The sequence below is a fragment of the Ranitomeya variabilis genome, chromosome 2, assembly GCF_051348905.1.
Source record: "Ranitomeya variabilis isolate aRanVar5 chromosome 2, aRanVar5.hap1, whole genome shotgun sequence".
NCBI lineage: Eukaryota > Metazoa > Chordata > Amphibia > Anura > Dendrobatidae > Ranitomeya > Ranitomeya variabilis.
Window position 1 is genome coordinate 834,731,125 of NC_135233.1, and position 17,861 is coordinate 834,748,985.

At 41.6% G+C, this 17,861-nt stretch overlaps 1 protein-coding gene across 9 annotated transcripts in view; it reads right to left on the bottom strand.

Moving 5' to 3' along the window:
- DLGAP2 (DLG associated protein 2) overlaps positions 1-17,861 on the bottom strand; it is a 1,328,681-nt gene that overhangs the window by 120,718 nt on the left and 1,190,102 nt on the right. For all 9 annotated transcript variants that reach the window (XM_077290075.1, XM_077290073.1, XM_077290074.1 and 6 more), the window contains one exon: positions 1,829-2,181. In XM_077290075.1, coding sequence (XP_077146190.1) covers positions 1,829-2,181 — 353 coding nt within the window. The remainder of the gene's footprint in view (positions 1-1,828; positions 2,182-17,861) is intronic.

Consider the following 17,861-nt stretch of genomic DNA (forward strand, 5'->3'; position numbering starts at 1 on the left):
GAGTATACTTGCTCATCACTAGAGCTAGTTTTTGATTGATTTACAATCTATACATTCTAAGTCTAGAGACCTTAATTTACCTATTAGACATCCATGGATGATAGTCGCAAGTCAAATAGCTGTGTAGAGTCCAAAAGCACTATATCCATGGCTATTCCTCTGTCCGGGTTTCTACTCACCTCTTCGTTAAAAAAAATCAGGTTGGTTTGACAACAAATAATATATATGGTCCCCCAAAAAAATATTGTCCAGATATTGGGGCATTTTGCATGTTTCAACATATTTTCTTAATACTACTGCTTTTTTTAAGGGCAATATTTGCTTCTGTGCACATACAGTACCTTGTATTTTGGGTAGTTTTTAGCCTTTTTTACTTTGTCTATATTGCACTTTATTAATTCTCAGGACTTCTGTTTTCCTTCTGGGGAAAATGATCCCCTCTCCTTAATAGGTATATGTATGCTTTAATGATTAGGAATTCTGCAATTGAGTCCAGCATTTTTACTGCTATTTATACAGTGGTTTAATGTTGTACATGTTGCTAAATGCCTCACTTACATATGGAGTCTGAAATATAATTAATGGAATTAAGATCAATATTCAATCATGAGAAAAACTAAGCACACTTTTGAATTCTATGGTTTTACTATCAAGACACGATAAAAAAAAATTCTGTTTAAAATTTGCTAAATACAATCCCAGAGGAACATCAACACATGCTAAATTACACCATGTCATTATTTAGTTGACAAAAATTAGGCAAAAATGCAGAAGCAGTGTGTGAAAAATTAAGAACACCCTTACTGATTCAATAGGAATTAAAAGAGTAAGTAGTAGCTAGGTACTACTAATAAAATGCCCTTGATTAATTATTTACAGGCGAATGACTCAGCACTCCAATGAAGTAATGCAAAATTTAATTCTTAAGCTATGCAAAAAAACATGTATGTGACGTTCAGGACCACAATCTCAAACCATTGTCAGACAGATGGCAAATACGAAGAAAGGAATGTGAGAAGTAGCTGGCATAGCAGTGATATGACAAATTGATAAGGTCACACAGAAAACAATTACTGCAGCTTATTGTTGCTAAAGGTGTTTTAAAAAGCTATTGATTTATGGGGTGTACTTACGTTTCTACAAACTCCTTCTGCATTTAGGCAATGTTTTGGATAAATGAATAATGACACAGTGTAATTTGCCATGTTCTGCTGTTTGACATTGTATTCACCTAATTTTAAGCCTTTCTAAGACCCATATTTTTATTCTGTTCTTATTTAAAGAAAACATAGAATTCAAATAGGGTATACTTAGTTTTTCACATTTTTACAATGGATCCTTAACAAACCATTTTTATTACACAAATACTGTATCCTTCTTTTCCCAACGTAACTCATTTTGTTTTTTGAAGTTAATGGGATTATCCTAACTTGAGTAGAGGGATTTATTCAAATGTAGTGGTGGTCTCACATGCACATTCATTGTCTATGCATGCACTGCTACCACTCCATTCTACTGGACTGTTTCATCACCATGTTCTTGGGATTGGTCATGGTCCCAGCAGTCTGGCCAATAGCAATCAGCATGCTATTACCTATTCAATCGGTGATAATTTTCTAAGATGGGACAACCTCATTAAACATCAGACAGTAATGTATTTTTTCCTTAAGACAATACTTATCTTTTTAATAAAAAATATCTAACTCAATATCAATCAAGAGAATCCAAGTCAATTTTATTAGTTAAGTATTTTACCTATTCAATAAAATGTTTTTTTACAGACCAATAAAGTAATTTTGAAAAGCAACATATCAAAGTAAAACCATACCTGGATCCCTATTGAGGCACGCCGTTTCTTGAGGAACTCATCCGACTTGGTAACTGAAACAGCCTTGTCACTGGTGCTCCTAACAGAGCTGCTTTTGCTCTCAGAGGCATGACGCTGTGCTGCAGCTGATTCCAAGGCAAGATTCATGGCCTTGTTACTATCCAGACTGTCTGTGGAGTTGTAAAGGCCCCGGCCATCATGGGGCCATGGGGATATCCTTTGAGTCCGGCTATCGTGATAGGCATCCTGGGTTGACTCTGTGCTGCTTTGTGCTGTCACTGAGATAAGCGGCTTGGAGGTTGTTCGTGGAGGAACTGGAGGAGGTGTCTTCTTATAATTTGGGTATGACACAGCTGTAAATAATATAGGGGAACATGTTATTTATCATAACTAAAAAGCAAAAATAACCATATTAATTGTCAATTTTTCCAAAATTTCCATAATTAAATTAGAAAATCTTACAAATATGTCCATAAATAAAATAATTCTAACAACCAATTGTTTTATCTAGAGATGGGAGAATCGATTTGCAGGAGTCTGGTCTATTGGCCAGGTCAGTAATCTGTGACCGACGGATGGGAGCCCTGTGAACCTCTTTTATATTTGGCATGTTTTTTGACTAACTGGGCTAGCATGAAGTCATCATTGCGGTGTTACGCACACACGACATTACTGCTGCCCGGCAAGTCAACAATGTAGTGACCCGGTCCAGATTATGTCTGTCTCTTCAAGTACCCTGGACCGTGAATGACCCTTTACAATACAGATCACATTCTAGCTACCCCTTCACTGTTTTCAGATATGTGCTTTCATTTGATCTATGTATTTTTCCAGGTATTTTCTCATTTGTTGGGTTCCAGCAACATCTGCTGATTTATACTATTTATACTATTTATACTATGATACGATGTGAAGTATTTACATGAGAACTGAGGTTTCAATAGGAGGAGCTATTCTAGTTTCCACCTAGTTTAGATCAGGAAGTGCTGGGAAATCCCCAGTCTGGGACAAGCTGCCACAGGGAGCAGAGCACATGGCTCCCTTACCCCAAGATCTCCGGGCATGCCCAGTCACTGAAGATCCAGAGGTGAAGTGGTTCAGTCTTCACAGTGTCGCGGTAGGTGAGTATGATCTCTATCTGTCTGTCTGTGTGTGTGTCTGTGTGTCTGTCTGTCTATCTGTGTATCTTTCTTGCAGCTCATGTCCTACACAGGACCATACTGTATATACAGATCCACACTATATCCTGCATTACAGTGTGTCTGTGTATACTGTATGTATATGTATGTATATAGTGTGGACCTGTTTACAGTATAGTGCTGTGTATACACTTTAGACAGCCCCTCAGCCTCTATTCTATATACAGCCAGCACAGCAACAGCTTCTGATATAGCAGCCCCTCATATATATATACAGCCCAACAGCAACTTCTAATATATACAGCCAAGCAGAAGCCTCTCATACATATACAGCCAGCACAGCAACAGCCTCTGATATATACAGCCTCTGATATATACAGCCTGGCAGCAGCCCCTCATATATATATATATATATATATATATATATATATATATATATATATATATATATATATATATATATACAGCCCAGCAGAAACCCCTTATATATATATATATATATATATATATATATATATATATACAGCCCAGCAGAAGCCCCTCATATATATACAGCTCAGCAGAAGCCCCTCATATATATACAGCCCAGCAGAAGCCCCTCATATATATATACAGCCCAGCAGAAGCCCCTCATATGTATATATATACAGCCCAGCAGAAGCCCCTCATATATATATACAGCTCAGCAGAAGCCCCTCATATATATATACAGCCCAGCAGAAGCCTCTCATACATATAAAGCCCAGCAGAAGCCTCTCAAACATATACAACCCAGCAGAAGCCTCTCATACATATACAGCCCAGCAGAAGCCTCTGACATATAGAGCCCAGCAGAAGCTTATGACATATAGAGCCCAGCAGAAGCACCTCATATATATACAGCCCAGCAGAAGCCTCTCATACACATACAGACCAGCAAAAGCCTCTCATACATATAGAGCCCAGCAGAAGCCTCTGACATATAGAGCCCAGCTGAAGCCCCTTATAATTTATACAGCCCAGCAGAAGCCTCTCATACATATACAGCCCAGCAGAAGCCTCTCATACATATACAGCCCAGCAGAAGCCCCTCATATACATACAGCCCAGCAGAAGCCTATCATACATATACAGCCCAGCAGAAGCCCCTCATATATTTACAGCCCAGCAGAAGCCTCTCATACATATACAGCCCAGCAGAAGCCTCTGACATATAGAGCCCAGCAGAAGCCTATGACATATAGAGCCCAGCAGAAGCCCCTCATATATATACAGCCCAGCAGAAGCCTCTCATACACATACAGACCAGCAGAAGCCTCTGACATATAGAGCCCAGCTGAAGCCCCTCATAATATATACAGCCGAGCAGAAGCCTCTCATACATATACAGCCCAGCAGAAGCCCCTCATATATATACAGCCCAGCAGACGCCTCTCATACATATACAGGCCAGCAGAAGCCCCTCATATATATACAGCCCAGCAGAAGCCTCTCATACATATACAGCCCAGCAGAAGCCTCTCATACGTATACAGCCCAGCAGAAGCCTCTGACATATAGAGCCCAGCAGAAGCCTCTGACATATAGAGTCCAGCAGAAGCCCCTCATATATATACAGCCCAGCAGAAGCCTCTCATACATATACAGCCCAGCAGAAGCCTCTGACATATAGAGCCCAGCAGAAGCCTCTGACATATAGAGCCCAGCAGAAGCCTCTGACATATAGAGCCCAGCAGAAGCCTATGACATAAAGAGACCAGCAGAAGCCCCTCATATATATACAGCCCAGCAGAAGCCTCTCATACATATACAGCCCAGCAGAAGCCTCTGACATATAGAGCCCAGCAACAGTCTTTGATAAAGACAGCCCAAATTTCTACAATATACTGTACATACATACATATGTACATATTTTAATCTTTAACGCCCTTTCAGGACTTCAAGGGTTGACAAGGTCAGATATACTGCGTGAATTGGACTTTAGTGACATCATTAGTGATTTTGCAGCACGAAAATCAAGGAAAGTGCCCGGATTGTAAAAAATGAATGATTTTACTTGAATTACTCTGCGTAAATGATTTTTGTAAATAAACTTGCGTTCGTTTCATTTTGTGTTTTTGCATTACATATTGCAGCACCTTGAAAAATGGGCCTCCCTCCAAAATGGGCCACGGGTCACCCACCTCTTAAATTCAGCCCTGGACTTCATGTACATTTAAATTAAATACATAAATAAGCTATGTCTGTCAAATCTCTGAAAAGAAAAAAAAAACACAAACAACGCCTGTGCACTTTAGGTATAACGTTTGAGAAAAGGTAAAGTAGTAAAATGAAATCAAGCTACTGACTTGGAGCAGCGTGTACAACAATTTGGAGGACTTAAGGCTAAGGGTACCGTCACACATTGAAATTTCCATCGCTACGACGTTACGATTCGTGACGTTCTAGCGATATCGTTACGATATCGCTGTGTCTGACACGCTACTGCAATCAGACACCCTGCTGAGAATCGTACGTCGTAGCAGATCGTTTGGAACTTTCTTTCGTCGCTTGATCACCCGCTGACATCGCTGGATCGTTGTGTGTGACAGCGATCCAGCGATGTCTTCGCTTGTAACCAGGGTAAACATCGGGTAACTAAGCGCAGGGCCGCGCTTAGTAACCCGATGTTTACCCTGGTTACAAGCGTAAACGTAAAAAAACAAACCGTGCATACTCACCCGTCGGTGTCCTTCAGGTCCCTTGCCGTCTGCTTCCTGCTCTGAGTGCCGGCCGGAAAGTGAGAGCAGAGCGCAGCGGTGCTGCGATCTGCTCTCACTGTACGGCTGCACTCAGAGCAGGAAGCAGACGGCAAGGGACCTGAAGGACACCGACGGGTGAGTATGTACTGTTTGTTTTTTTACGTTTACGCTAGTAACCAGGGTAAACATCGGGTTACTAAGCGCGGCCCTGCGCTTAGTTACCCGATGTTTACCCTGGTTACCCAGGGACTTCGGCATCGCTCCAGCGCCGTGATTGCAACGTGTGACCGCAGTCTACGACGCTGGAGCGATGATTATACGACGCTGCGACGTCACGAATCGTGCCGTCGCAGCGATGAAAATTTCAATGTGTGACGGTACCCTTAGTCTTAAGATGAAGAATTATTAAATTTAAGACAATACAATCTGTTTTTGTGGTGCAACCATTTCCCGCCTGTAGTGATTATCTCATAAGGACAAATTCCACATATTCCCAGCTCGCATCAATCCATACAAATAAACAAAGATTCCAAACTCCAAGGGAATTGATCTTGTTGTTTATTGCTATATGAGTATAAAAACTATGTGATTCAGAGCCAGACCGTCTCTTTCATAAGACATATACAGTGGCATTTAAAAGTTTGGCCTGAGATATATGCAATCTACACTCACTCTCTGAATCCCTCCTCCCTCTCACAGACATAAGTTCCCTACACAATGCGGATGACGTTGCCACTCTATATAACACCACAATAGCTGTAGCTTTGGAATCTCTTGCCCCTCTCACACATACCAAAGCTCGCAAAATCAACAGACAGCCCTAGCACACCAGCCTGACCAAAGAACTGAGGTGAGCGTCCAGGGCTGCTGAGCGGAGATGGAAAAGATCCCACTCCAACGAACACTTCATCGCATTCAAACAGTCCCACACTACTTTCAAGATCACACTCACCACAGCAAAACAAACCTACTTCTCATCTCTCATATCCTCCCACAACCCTAAACAGTTATTCAACACCTTAAATTCTCTCCTCCATCCCCCAGCATCTCCTCCCTCCCCACTCATCTCAGCTGAAGACTTTGCCTCATGTTTCAAGCAGAAGATTGAGAATATCAGAGACAGTTTTAGTGGACAACCCCCAGAGCCCTTCCTCCCAACTACCCAGCCCTCCACCTCCAAAACCAACTTCTCCACCATTACAGAAGATCGACTCTTCACTCTACTTTCAAGATCGCATCTCACCACCTGTGCACTTGATCCGATACCATCCCACTTCATCCCAAACCTCGCCATAGTCTTCATCCCAACCCTAACCCATCTCTTCAACCTATCACTAACAACTGGTGTTCTCCCCTCAAGCTGTAAACATGCCTCAATCACACCTATCCTCAAAAAACCCTCTCTTGACCCATCCACTTCTCCCCTATGCCTCAAAACTACTTGAACAACACGTCCATCTTGAACTGTCCTCCCATCTATCTTCCTGCTCCCTCTTTGACTACTTACAATCAGGCTTCCGGTCACACCACTCCACTGAAACTGCCTTAACTAAGGTCACCAATGACCTATTAACCGCCAAGAGCAAGCGACACTACTCTATCCTCCTCCTCCTGGACCTGTCCTCTGCCTTTGACACAGTGGACCATTCCCTGTTGCTGCGGACCCTCTCATCCCTGCATTACAGACTTGGTCCTATCCTGGATCTCGTCATACCTAACTGACCAGACATTCAGTGTCTCCTACTCACACACCACCTCCTCACCTCGCCCCCTATTATTCGGAGTCCCGCAAGGTTCAGTTCTAGGGCCCCTGCTCTTCTCCATCTACACCTTTGGACTGGGACAGCTCATAGAATCTCACAGCTTTCAGTATCATCTCTATGTATCATCTCTATGCTGACGACACATAGATTTACATTTCTGGACCAGATATCACCACCCTACTAACTAGAATCCCTCAATGTCTGTTGGCTATTTCATCCTTCTTCTCTGCTAGATTTCTAAAACTTAAAATGGACAAAACAGAATTCATAGTCTTTCCCCCATCTCACGTGACCCCCCCAACGAACCTATCCATTACAGTAAATGGCTGCCCACTCTCCCCAGTCCCACAAGCTCGCTGTCTTGGGGTAATCCTTGACACTGATCTCTCCTTCAAACCACATATCCAAGCCCTTTCTACTTCCTGCCGCCTTCAACTCAAAAATATTTCACGGATCCGTACATTCCTAAACCAAGGATCTGCAAAAACCCTAGTCCATGCCCTCATCATCTCCCGCCTCAACTACTGTAACCTCCTGCTCTGTGGCCTCCCCTCTAACACTCTCGCACCCCTCCAATCTATTCTAAACTCTGCTGCCCGACTAATCCACCTGTCCCCCGCTATTCCCCGGCCTCTCCCCTCTGTCAATCCCTTCACTGGCTCCCCATTAACCAGAGACTCCAGTACAAAAGCCTAACCATGACATACAAAGCCATCCACAACCTGTCTCCTCCATACTTTCCTGCACGCAACCTCTGATCCTCACAACATCTCCTTCTCTACTCCCCTCTTATCTCCTCTTCCCACAATCGCATACAAGATTTCTCTCTACCACAACACATCAGACTCTCACCTACCATCGAGACCTTCAGAAAGAACCTGAAGACCAACCTCTTCCGACAAGCCTACAACCTGCAGTAACCACCGATCGACGAAATAGCTGCACGACCAGCTCTACCCTCACCTACTGTATCCTCACCCATCCCTTGTAGATTGTGAACCATCGTGGGCAGGGTCCTCTCTCCTCCTGTACCAGTTGTGACTTGTATTGTTCAAGATTATTGTACTTATTTTTATTATGTATACCCCTCCTCACATGTAAAGCACCACGGAATAAATGGCGCTATAATAATAAATAATAATAATAATATGTCCCTGTGACTGGGTCTTATTGACCTGGGATGCAAGGATACGTCCCGGCGATTTTGCGCGCACGTAGGCTGTGCGCTCACAATTGCCACCAGGTGTCAGCTGATTCTGACAGCTGACACCCGGCACTAAGTGCCAGGAGTGATCACGCACCTCTCCCAGCACTTTAATCTCCAAAATGCTACGATCAGACTTGATTGCAGCATTTTAGGTGCAGGCAGAGGGGTGATAGCAAGTGAGCATTTCTATGTAAACAAGAAAGATGGAGGGCACCATCAACATCAATAGCTAAGTTACAATTATAACAAGGGGGTCAACCCAAGCTTGACCTGCAAATAGTACACATATGCAAAAAAGAAAAAGCATCAAGCTATATAAAGAGGACCACCACTTAAATATAATAATATAAATTTTATTAAACAACTAGAAAAGCAGAAACACCACTCTATTAAAAACAATTAAAACCAAAAAACCAAAGTGAGCCGTGGGTTCCATATAAGGAGCCTACCCCCCTGGACATGTGTGATGGAACAGAAATAAGTACACAGATAAACAAATGTACAAATGGTCTTGTAATGGTACATATATTATTAACAATAATATGTTTGTCCTGGATGGATGAATCACTGATACAGCTAGGAGAACACCACCATAAGATATACAAAATTGGCACAACTTGCAGTGTGAGTAGCAGGAGTTAGGAGCAGGTCGCGTGGTCATGTTCGTTTAGCAAGACTATCTTCTTGCAACCTGGTTGTCTGGGACAACTGTAGGACAGCGGGCTGTCTATATCCATAAACATCTTGGGAGGGCTACTCACTCCCCTTTTTTTTTTGGGTGGTATATCTGTATATTGTTATATCTGTGCAGCATAGTGCCCTCTCCCTTTGTGAGTGTCACATTATTATTCTGTTGTTATATATTATATATTCTAGCAGCTATGGTTTAGATATGTGCTATTTGAAATATTCATTACTATTATCTGCTTGTGCTACTCACACTGCAAGTTGTGCCAATTTTGTATATCTTATGGTGGTGTTCTCCTAGCTGTATCAATGATTCATCCATCCAGGACAAACATATTATTGTTAATAATATATGTACCATTACAAGACCGTTTGTACATTTGTTTATCTGTGTACTTATTTCTGTTCCATCACACATGTCCAGGGGGGTAGGCTCCTTATATGGAACCCACGGCTCACTTTGGTTTTTTGGTTTTAATTGTTTTTAATAGAGTGGTGTTTCTGCTTTTCTAGTTGTTTAATAAAATTTATATTATTATATTTAAGTGGTGGTCCTCTTTATATAGCTTGATGCTTTTTCTTTTTTGCATACAAGTGAGCATTTCTGCTACATACAGGCGATCTGATCATCGTCTGTATGTAGCAGAGCCGATCAGACAACTGCAGCTTCTAGTCTCCCATGGAGACTATTGAAGCATGCAAAAATAAAAAGAAGTTTTAAAAAATATAAAAAAAATAAAAAATATATAAAAGTCAAAATCAACCCCCTTTTGTCCCATTCAAAATAAAACAAGAATAAATCAAATATACACATATTTGGTATTGCCGCATTCAGAATCGCCCGTTCTATCAATATAAAATATAGAATTAGAATTAACCTAATCATTAAACGGCGTAATGAGAAAAAAAGTCAAAATGCCAGAATTAATTTTTTTTGGTTGTTGCAACATTGCATTAACCCCTTAGTGACAGAGCCAATTTGGTACTTAATGACCGAGCCAATTTTTACAATTCTGACCAGTGTCACTTTATGAGGTTATAACTCTGGAACGCTTTATCGGATCCCGCTGATTCTGAGATTGTTTTTTCGTGACATGTTGTACTTCAAGTTAGTGGTAACATTTCTTCGATATTACTTGCGATTATTTATGACAAAAATGGAAATATGGGGAAAATTTTTAAAATTTTGCAATTTTCAAACTTTGTATTTTTATGCCCTTAAATCAGAGAGATATGTCACAAAAAATAGTTAATAAATAACATTTCTCACATGTCTACTTTACATCAGCACAATTTTGGAAACAATTTTTTTTTTGTTAGGGAGTTATAAGGGTTAAAAGTTGACCAGCAATTTCTCATTTTTACAACACCATGTTTGTTTTAGGGACCACATCACCTTTGAAGTGATTTTGAGGGGTCTATATGATAGAAAATAACCAAGTGTGACACCATTCTAAAAACTGCACCCCTCAAGCTGCTCAAAACCACATTCAAGAAGTTTATTAACCCTTTACGTACTTCACAGGAACTAAAACAATGTGGAAGAAAAAAATGAACATTTAACTTTTTTTTGCAAACATTTTACTTCAGAACCATTTTTTTTAATTTTCACAAGTGTAAAAACAGAAATTTAACCACAAATTTTGTTGTACAATTTTTCCTGAGTACGCCGATACCCCATATGTGGAGGTAAACCACTGTTTGGGCGCACCACAGAGCTTGGAAGTGAAGGAGCACCGTTTGACTGTTTCAATGCAGAATTGGCTGGAATTGAGATCGGACGCCATGTCGCGTTTGGAGAGCCCCTAATGTGCCTAAACAGTGGAAACCCCCCACAAGTGACACCATTTTGGAAACTAGACCCCCCAAGGAACTTATCTAGATGTGTGGTGAGCACTTTGAACCCCCAAGTGCTTCACAGAAGTTTATAACGTAGAGCCGTGAAAATAAAAAATCGCATTTGTTTTCACAAAAATGATTTTTTCGCCCACAAATTCTTATTTTCACAAGGGTAACAGGAGAAATTAGACCACAAAAGTTGTTGTGCAATTTCTCCTGAGTACGTCGATACCCCATATGTGGAGGTAAACCACTGTTTGGGCGCACCGCAGAGCTTGGAAGTGAAGGAGCACCGTTTGACTTTTTCAATGCAGAATTGGCTGGAATTGAGATCGGATGCCATGTCGCGTTTGGAGAGTCCCTGATGTGCCTAAACAGTGGAAACCCCCCACAAGTGATACCATTTTGGAAACTAGACCCCTTAAGGAACTTATCTAGATGTGTGGTGAGCACTTTAAACCCCCAAGTGCTTCACAGAAGTTTATAACGTAGAGCCATGAAAATAAAAAATATATATTTTTTAACAATAAAGATTTTTTAGCCCCCAAGTTTTTATTTTCACAAGGGTAACAAGAGAAATTGGACCCCAAAAGTTGTTGTCCAATTTGTCCTGAGTATGCTGGTACCCCATATGTGGGGGTAAACCACTGTTTGGGCGCACGGCAGAGCTCGGAAGGGAAGGAGCGCCATTTTGGAATGCAGACTTTGATAGAATTGTCTGCGGGCGTTATGTTGCGTTTGCAGACCCCTAATGTACCTAAACAGTAGAAACCCCCACAAGTGACCAAATATTGGAAACTAGACCCCCTAAGGAACTTATCTAGATATGTGGTGAGAACTTTGAAAGCTCAAGTGCTTCACAGAAGTTTATAATGCAGAGTAGTGAAAATAAAAAAATATTTTTTTTTCCAACAAAAAAGATTTTTAGCCCCAAAGTTTTTATTTTCACAAGGGTAACAGGAGAAATTGGACCCCAAAAGTTGTTGTCCAATTTATCCCAAGTACGCTGATGCCCCATATGTGGGGGTAAACCACTGTTTGGGCGCACGGCAGAGCTCAGAAGGGAGGGAGTACCATTTGACTTTTTTAGCGCAAAATTGGCTGTCGTGTTTGGAGACCCCCTGATGTACCTAAACAGTGGAAACCCCCCAATTCTAACTCCAACCCTAACCCCAACACACCCCTAACCCTAATCTCAACCCGATCCATAATCCTAATCACAACCCTAACGATAATCACAACCCTAACCCCAAAACAGCCCTAATCTCAACCCTAACCATAACCCTAATAAAAACCCTAAATCCAACACACCCCTAACCCTAATCCCAACCCTAACCCTAATCCCAACCCTAATCCCAAACGTAACACTAATCCCAACCCTAATCCAAACCCTAACCCTAATCCCAACTCTAACCCTAACTTTAGCCCCAACCCTAACTTTAGCCCCAACCCTAACTATAACTTTAGCCCCCGTCGTCACAAAAAAAGTTCAATGTAACCTTTTTTTTGTACGTCGCGTCCGCCATTTCCATGCATGCGTGGCCGTAACTCTGCCCCCTCCTCCCCAGGACATAGACTGGGCAGCGGATGCGTTGAAAAACTGCATCCGCTGCCCACGTTGTGCACAATTTTCACAACGTGCGTCGGTAGATCGGGCCGACGCATTGCGACCGCCCCGTACCGACGCAAGTGTGAAAGAAGCCTAAGGCTACTTTCACACTAGCGTCGTACTCGGCCCATCGCAGTGTGTCGGGCCGACGTACCGATGCTAGCGTTGTAAGCGCCGCACAACGGGTGCAGCGGATGCTGTTTTTTCAACGCATCCGCTGCCCCATTGTGAGGTGCGGGGAGGCGGGGGCGGAGTTCCGGCCACGCATGCGCGGTCGGAAATGGCGGACACGTCGCACAAAAAAGTTACATGTAGTTTTTTTTGTGTCGACGGTCCGCCAAAGCACGACGCATCCGTCGCACGACGGATGCGACATGTGGCAATCCGTCGCAATGCGTCTCTAATGCAAGCCAATGGAGAAAAAACGCATCCTGCAAGCACTTTTGCAGGATGCGTTTTTTCTCCAACGACGCATTGCGACGGAAGCCAAAAAACGCTAGTGTGAAAGTAGCCTAACCCTAACCCTAACCCTAACCCTAAATTTAGACCCAACCCTAACCCTAACTCTAACCCTAACCCTAACCCTAACTCTAACCCTAACCCTAACCCTAACTCTAACCCTAACCCTAACCCTAACTCTAACCCTAACTCTAACCCTAACCCTAACCCTAACCCTAACTCTAACCCTAACTCTAACCCTAACCCTAACCCTAACCCTAACCCTAATTTTAGCCCCAACTTGTCTTCTCCTGCCGGCCGGCAGATGGCAGCAGATGGCGGGCGCACTGCACATGCGCCCGCCATGATGAAAAAGCCGGCTGGCAGGAGAAGACAGAAGAGGACCCAGGGACCCCGGGTGAGTATGATAGGGTCCCCGAATCCCCCTATTTCTCTGTCCTCTGATGTGCGATCACATCAGAGGACAGAGAAATAACTGATCGCTTTTTTTTTTTTTTTTTTTTTGCGGTCGCCGGTAAACTGTTAATTACCGGCGATCGCAAAGCAGGGGTCAGTGCAAACCAACCCCGATCATGTTCTTTGGGGTCTCGGCTACCCCCGGCAGCCGAGACCCCAAAGATCTTCCGGGTGCCGGGCGGCGGGCGCACTGCGCGTGCGCCCGCCATTTTTTTCCGGAAAAAAGATGGCGGCGCCCATGGGGAGACACGAGGAGCACCGGGGGAGGTAAGTAAGTATCGGGGGGGCTATTGGGGGCCATCGGGGACCACATTTCTCTGTCCTCCGATGTGCGATCACATCGGAGGACAGAGAAATTAAACGGCAAATCGCGTTTTTTTTTTTTGTTGCGACCGCCGGTAAACGGTTAATTACCGGCGATCGCAACTCGGGGGTCGGTAAAAACCCCCCGAATCATGTTCTCTGGGGTCTCGGCTACCCTCGGCAACCAAGACCCCAGAGAAAATCCGACTCTGGGGGGCGCTATTAACTTTTTCCACAGCGCCGTTAATTAACGGCGCTGTGGATTAAGTACCCTTAGCGGCCGCCGTTAAAAGGCGTATCGGCGGTCGTTAAGGGGTTAAAATGCAATGACGGGAGATCAAATGATTCTATCTGCACGAAAATGGTATAGTTAAAAATGCCAGCTCAGCATACACAAAATAAGCCCTCACCCAACCCCAGATCACGAAAAATGGAGACGCTATGGGTAACGGAAAATTGCGCAAAATTTTTTCTTTTGTTAACAAACTTTGGATTTTTTTTCAACACTTAAATAAAATGGAACCTAAACATATTTAGTGTCTATGAATTGGTAATGACCTGGAGAATCAAAAAGGCAGGTCAGTTTAGTGAACATGGTAAAGAAAAAAAAAACAAACTGTAGGATTGCACTTTTTTTTGCAATTTCACCGCACTTGGAATTTTTTTCCTCATTTTCCAGTGCACAATATGTTAAAACCAATGGAGTCATTCAAAAAGTACAACTCGTCCTGCAAACAACAAGCCCTCACATGGCCATTTTGACAAACAAATAAAAGTTAAGGCTCTGGGAAGAAGGGGAGCAAAAAAACCAAAAATATAAAAAAACAAAAATACCTTTGGTTGTTAAGGGCTTAATCAGCTGAGATTAACTCAAAAAAGACAAATAAAAGAGTTATAAACTTTTCATCAGAACTGAATCTGTCTATGTTACTGTGGAACCCCCCTGTGAGGTACCATGTTAGGCTCCAAGCGCTTAACATTCTTAAAATGCTACCACCTGCCGATAGGTAAGTGGCCATCTGAGGCAATGTGCACTCCCTGTCTCATAGAACACCTCTGGGCATGTTTAAAGGGAATCTTTCAGAAGGTTTTTGCTATGTAATCTGAAGACAGCAGGAGATAGAGGTTGAGACACAGAGTTCAACGATGTGTCATTTATAACCATGTATAGCATTGCTTACTAATAATGAAGGTTTTATCATCTTGTGATTAGCATTGTCAGACTACAATAGTCTGACTCCACCTACTCTCCCTGTGATAAGCAGCTCAGTGTTAATAGTCATCCTATATAGAGAGCATGGTATGGGCGGGGTTAGCTTTCTCTGCTCTGGTGCATTCTACATCTAAATGCTCTGATTGTGTTAGAACCCCTGCACCCTACTCTCAGATTAAATTGGGAAAATCCACTGATATATTTTCTTTAATAATGCATTTTATACAGTTTACAAGCGTAGAAGCTTGTAGCTAATCTACCATGCAAACTAGACAAGGTAAGAAGGCCTATGCCACTTCAGAACAATACAACAGAGTCAGTTGTTGGACGCCTTAATTAACGCATATTTGTTTTCATTTAAAAGATGTAAGATAAGTATTATTTGATATTCTGTTCCTCCACAAATGTGATCATAATCTTGTTGGATCTAGGGATGCTCGTACTGAATTATTATGAACTAAATATCATATTCAGAATAGGAAATCCTGTATTTATCACATGAGATCTTAACTATCTTGGGACATTTGCGTACGACACATATCAATAACCCTCCAGTAACAGCCAGCAGTGCAGAACAGATTCACATTTTTGATGTCTTGTTATGAGGGCTTCTAGTGAGAAGTAAAAGACTAAATTACCGTAGGGCTTGTTACATCATTTATCTAAATAAATTAATCCAGTTATGTAATTTTCAAGAGACGAACATGTAATTAATTCTTGCCATGGAACGTTTTAGGACTACGAAACCAGCAATGAAACATACCAATGAATTTCATCTACATTTAATTATCTATTGGCATATTAAAAGTGCTTGCGGAAGCAGACTTAATAATGAAAATGAGAATCCATTGAATCAAGTCCCATTACATATTCAATCATCTTTCCTTAACATTTTTAACAGTATAATCAACATGCAATTATCTCTATACTGATCTTCCATAAAGAACTAGTATTTAGACCATCAGGCCTACAGATGTGAATGTCATAAAGCTATTCATTGTACAAATGTGAAGCTTTTATGCAAATGTTTCACTGCAAATGTCATTGACATGTATGGCCTCTCTGAATTAATAAGACTCTCTAAATAAAATCAACAATAGTATCTATGCTCTTTCCTGATTTAAATGACCTTAGTATAATTTTTCATAAAGGGTAAGCCAATCTTTACATAAATATTTTTTCTGTGATGTATTTAAAATAAAAACTTAAATAAATATTCTTGATCTTGCAACATTGCAGTTCCTTTACAAAGCTATTTGTTTCCAAAATTACAGACTGCAATCAATCCATGTGTAGTCTGCTCTTGAAGACTGGATATGAATTACAGGAAATTGGATCCTGGGTGTTACTCACCTGATCAGCTTGAGCGATGTCCCTTGCTTGCTTAACCTCTAGCTGCCTCACTTTGCAATAGCCCACACCAAGTTTTTCAAGTAGTCCTGCAAACTGCTGTGACATGATCCCCCTAGGCCTTTTAAAACTGAATCAGGGAAAGGTCAGGTGCTTGAGTATTAAGTAGCATTGTCCAAAGTTGCTTCCTATTTGTCAGACGTTTGCTCCTTATGACTTCCATGTTACAAATAACCTCAGTCCTGCTTAATAGGCATAATCCAAAATCTACTTCTCAGCAAGCAAGTTACCAACTTCTATCAACTGTTTTCAGTGATGTTCATAACTGGCCTTTGCAATCAAGGTAAGGCACCTCTTCAAGCAAGTTCCCAGTTTGTCGATATTACTCTGCAACACAGGGCTATCAATTTCCTCGCTGTAAGTTGCAGTTTGCCTTCTTGCTGCTATTAATCATTTCCCTGCTGGAAAATACCTTCATGAATTTAATTCTCTGCTATAATTGTAATTAACTATTGACCTACTGGAAGATACCAGACAACATGTCATGAAACTAGTCATTGTACGAACGTGAAGCTTTTATACAAATGTTTCAGTACAAATGTCATTGAATTTATTAGACTCTCAAAATCATACCAACAATAGTTTATATGCTCTTCTCTGTTTTAAATTACCTTAGTATAATTTTTCTTAAATGGTAAGCCAATTTTTACATAAATATTCTTTTCTAAATAAAAACTCATGTGAATACTGTTGATTTAGCACCATCTTGTTTCTATAGCTGCATTACAAAGTTATATGTTTCCATAGTTCTAGACTATATTAATCCATGTGTAGTTTGCACTTGAAGATGAGACCTGTATTACGGAAAATTGAAGCCTGGGTGTTACTCATCTTTTTGGCTTCTGCAATGGCCCTTGCTTCCTTATCCTATAGCTGCCTCACTTTGCAATAGCCCAAGCCAAGTTTTTCAGGTAAGTCGGCAAACTCCTCTGACATCAATACCATAAAAACCAAATCAGGGAGAGGTCAGGTGCTTGAGTATTAAGTAGCATTGTCCACAGCTGCATCATATTTGTCTGAAGTTTTCTTCTTATGACTTCCATGTTACAACCAGCGTTATTTCCAAGCTCAGTCTTGTTGCTTACTAGGTGTAATCCACATCTACTTCTCAGTAAGCAAGTTACCAAATTCTAGCAACTGTGTTCAGTGCTGTTCACACTTGGCATATTTAATCAAGGTAATTCCTGTGATTAACTGCAATTCTGGTGGAAGATATCAGTTTTCTATA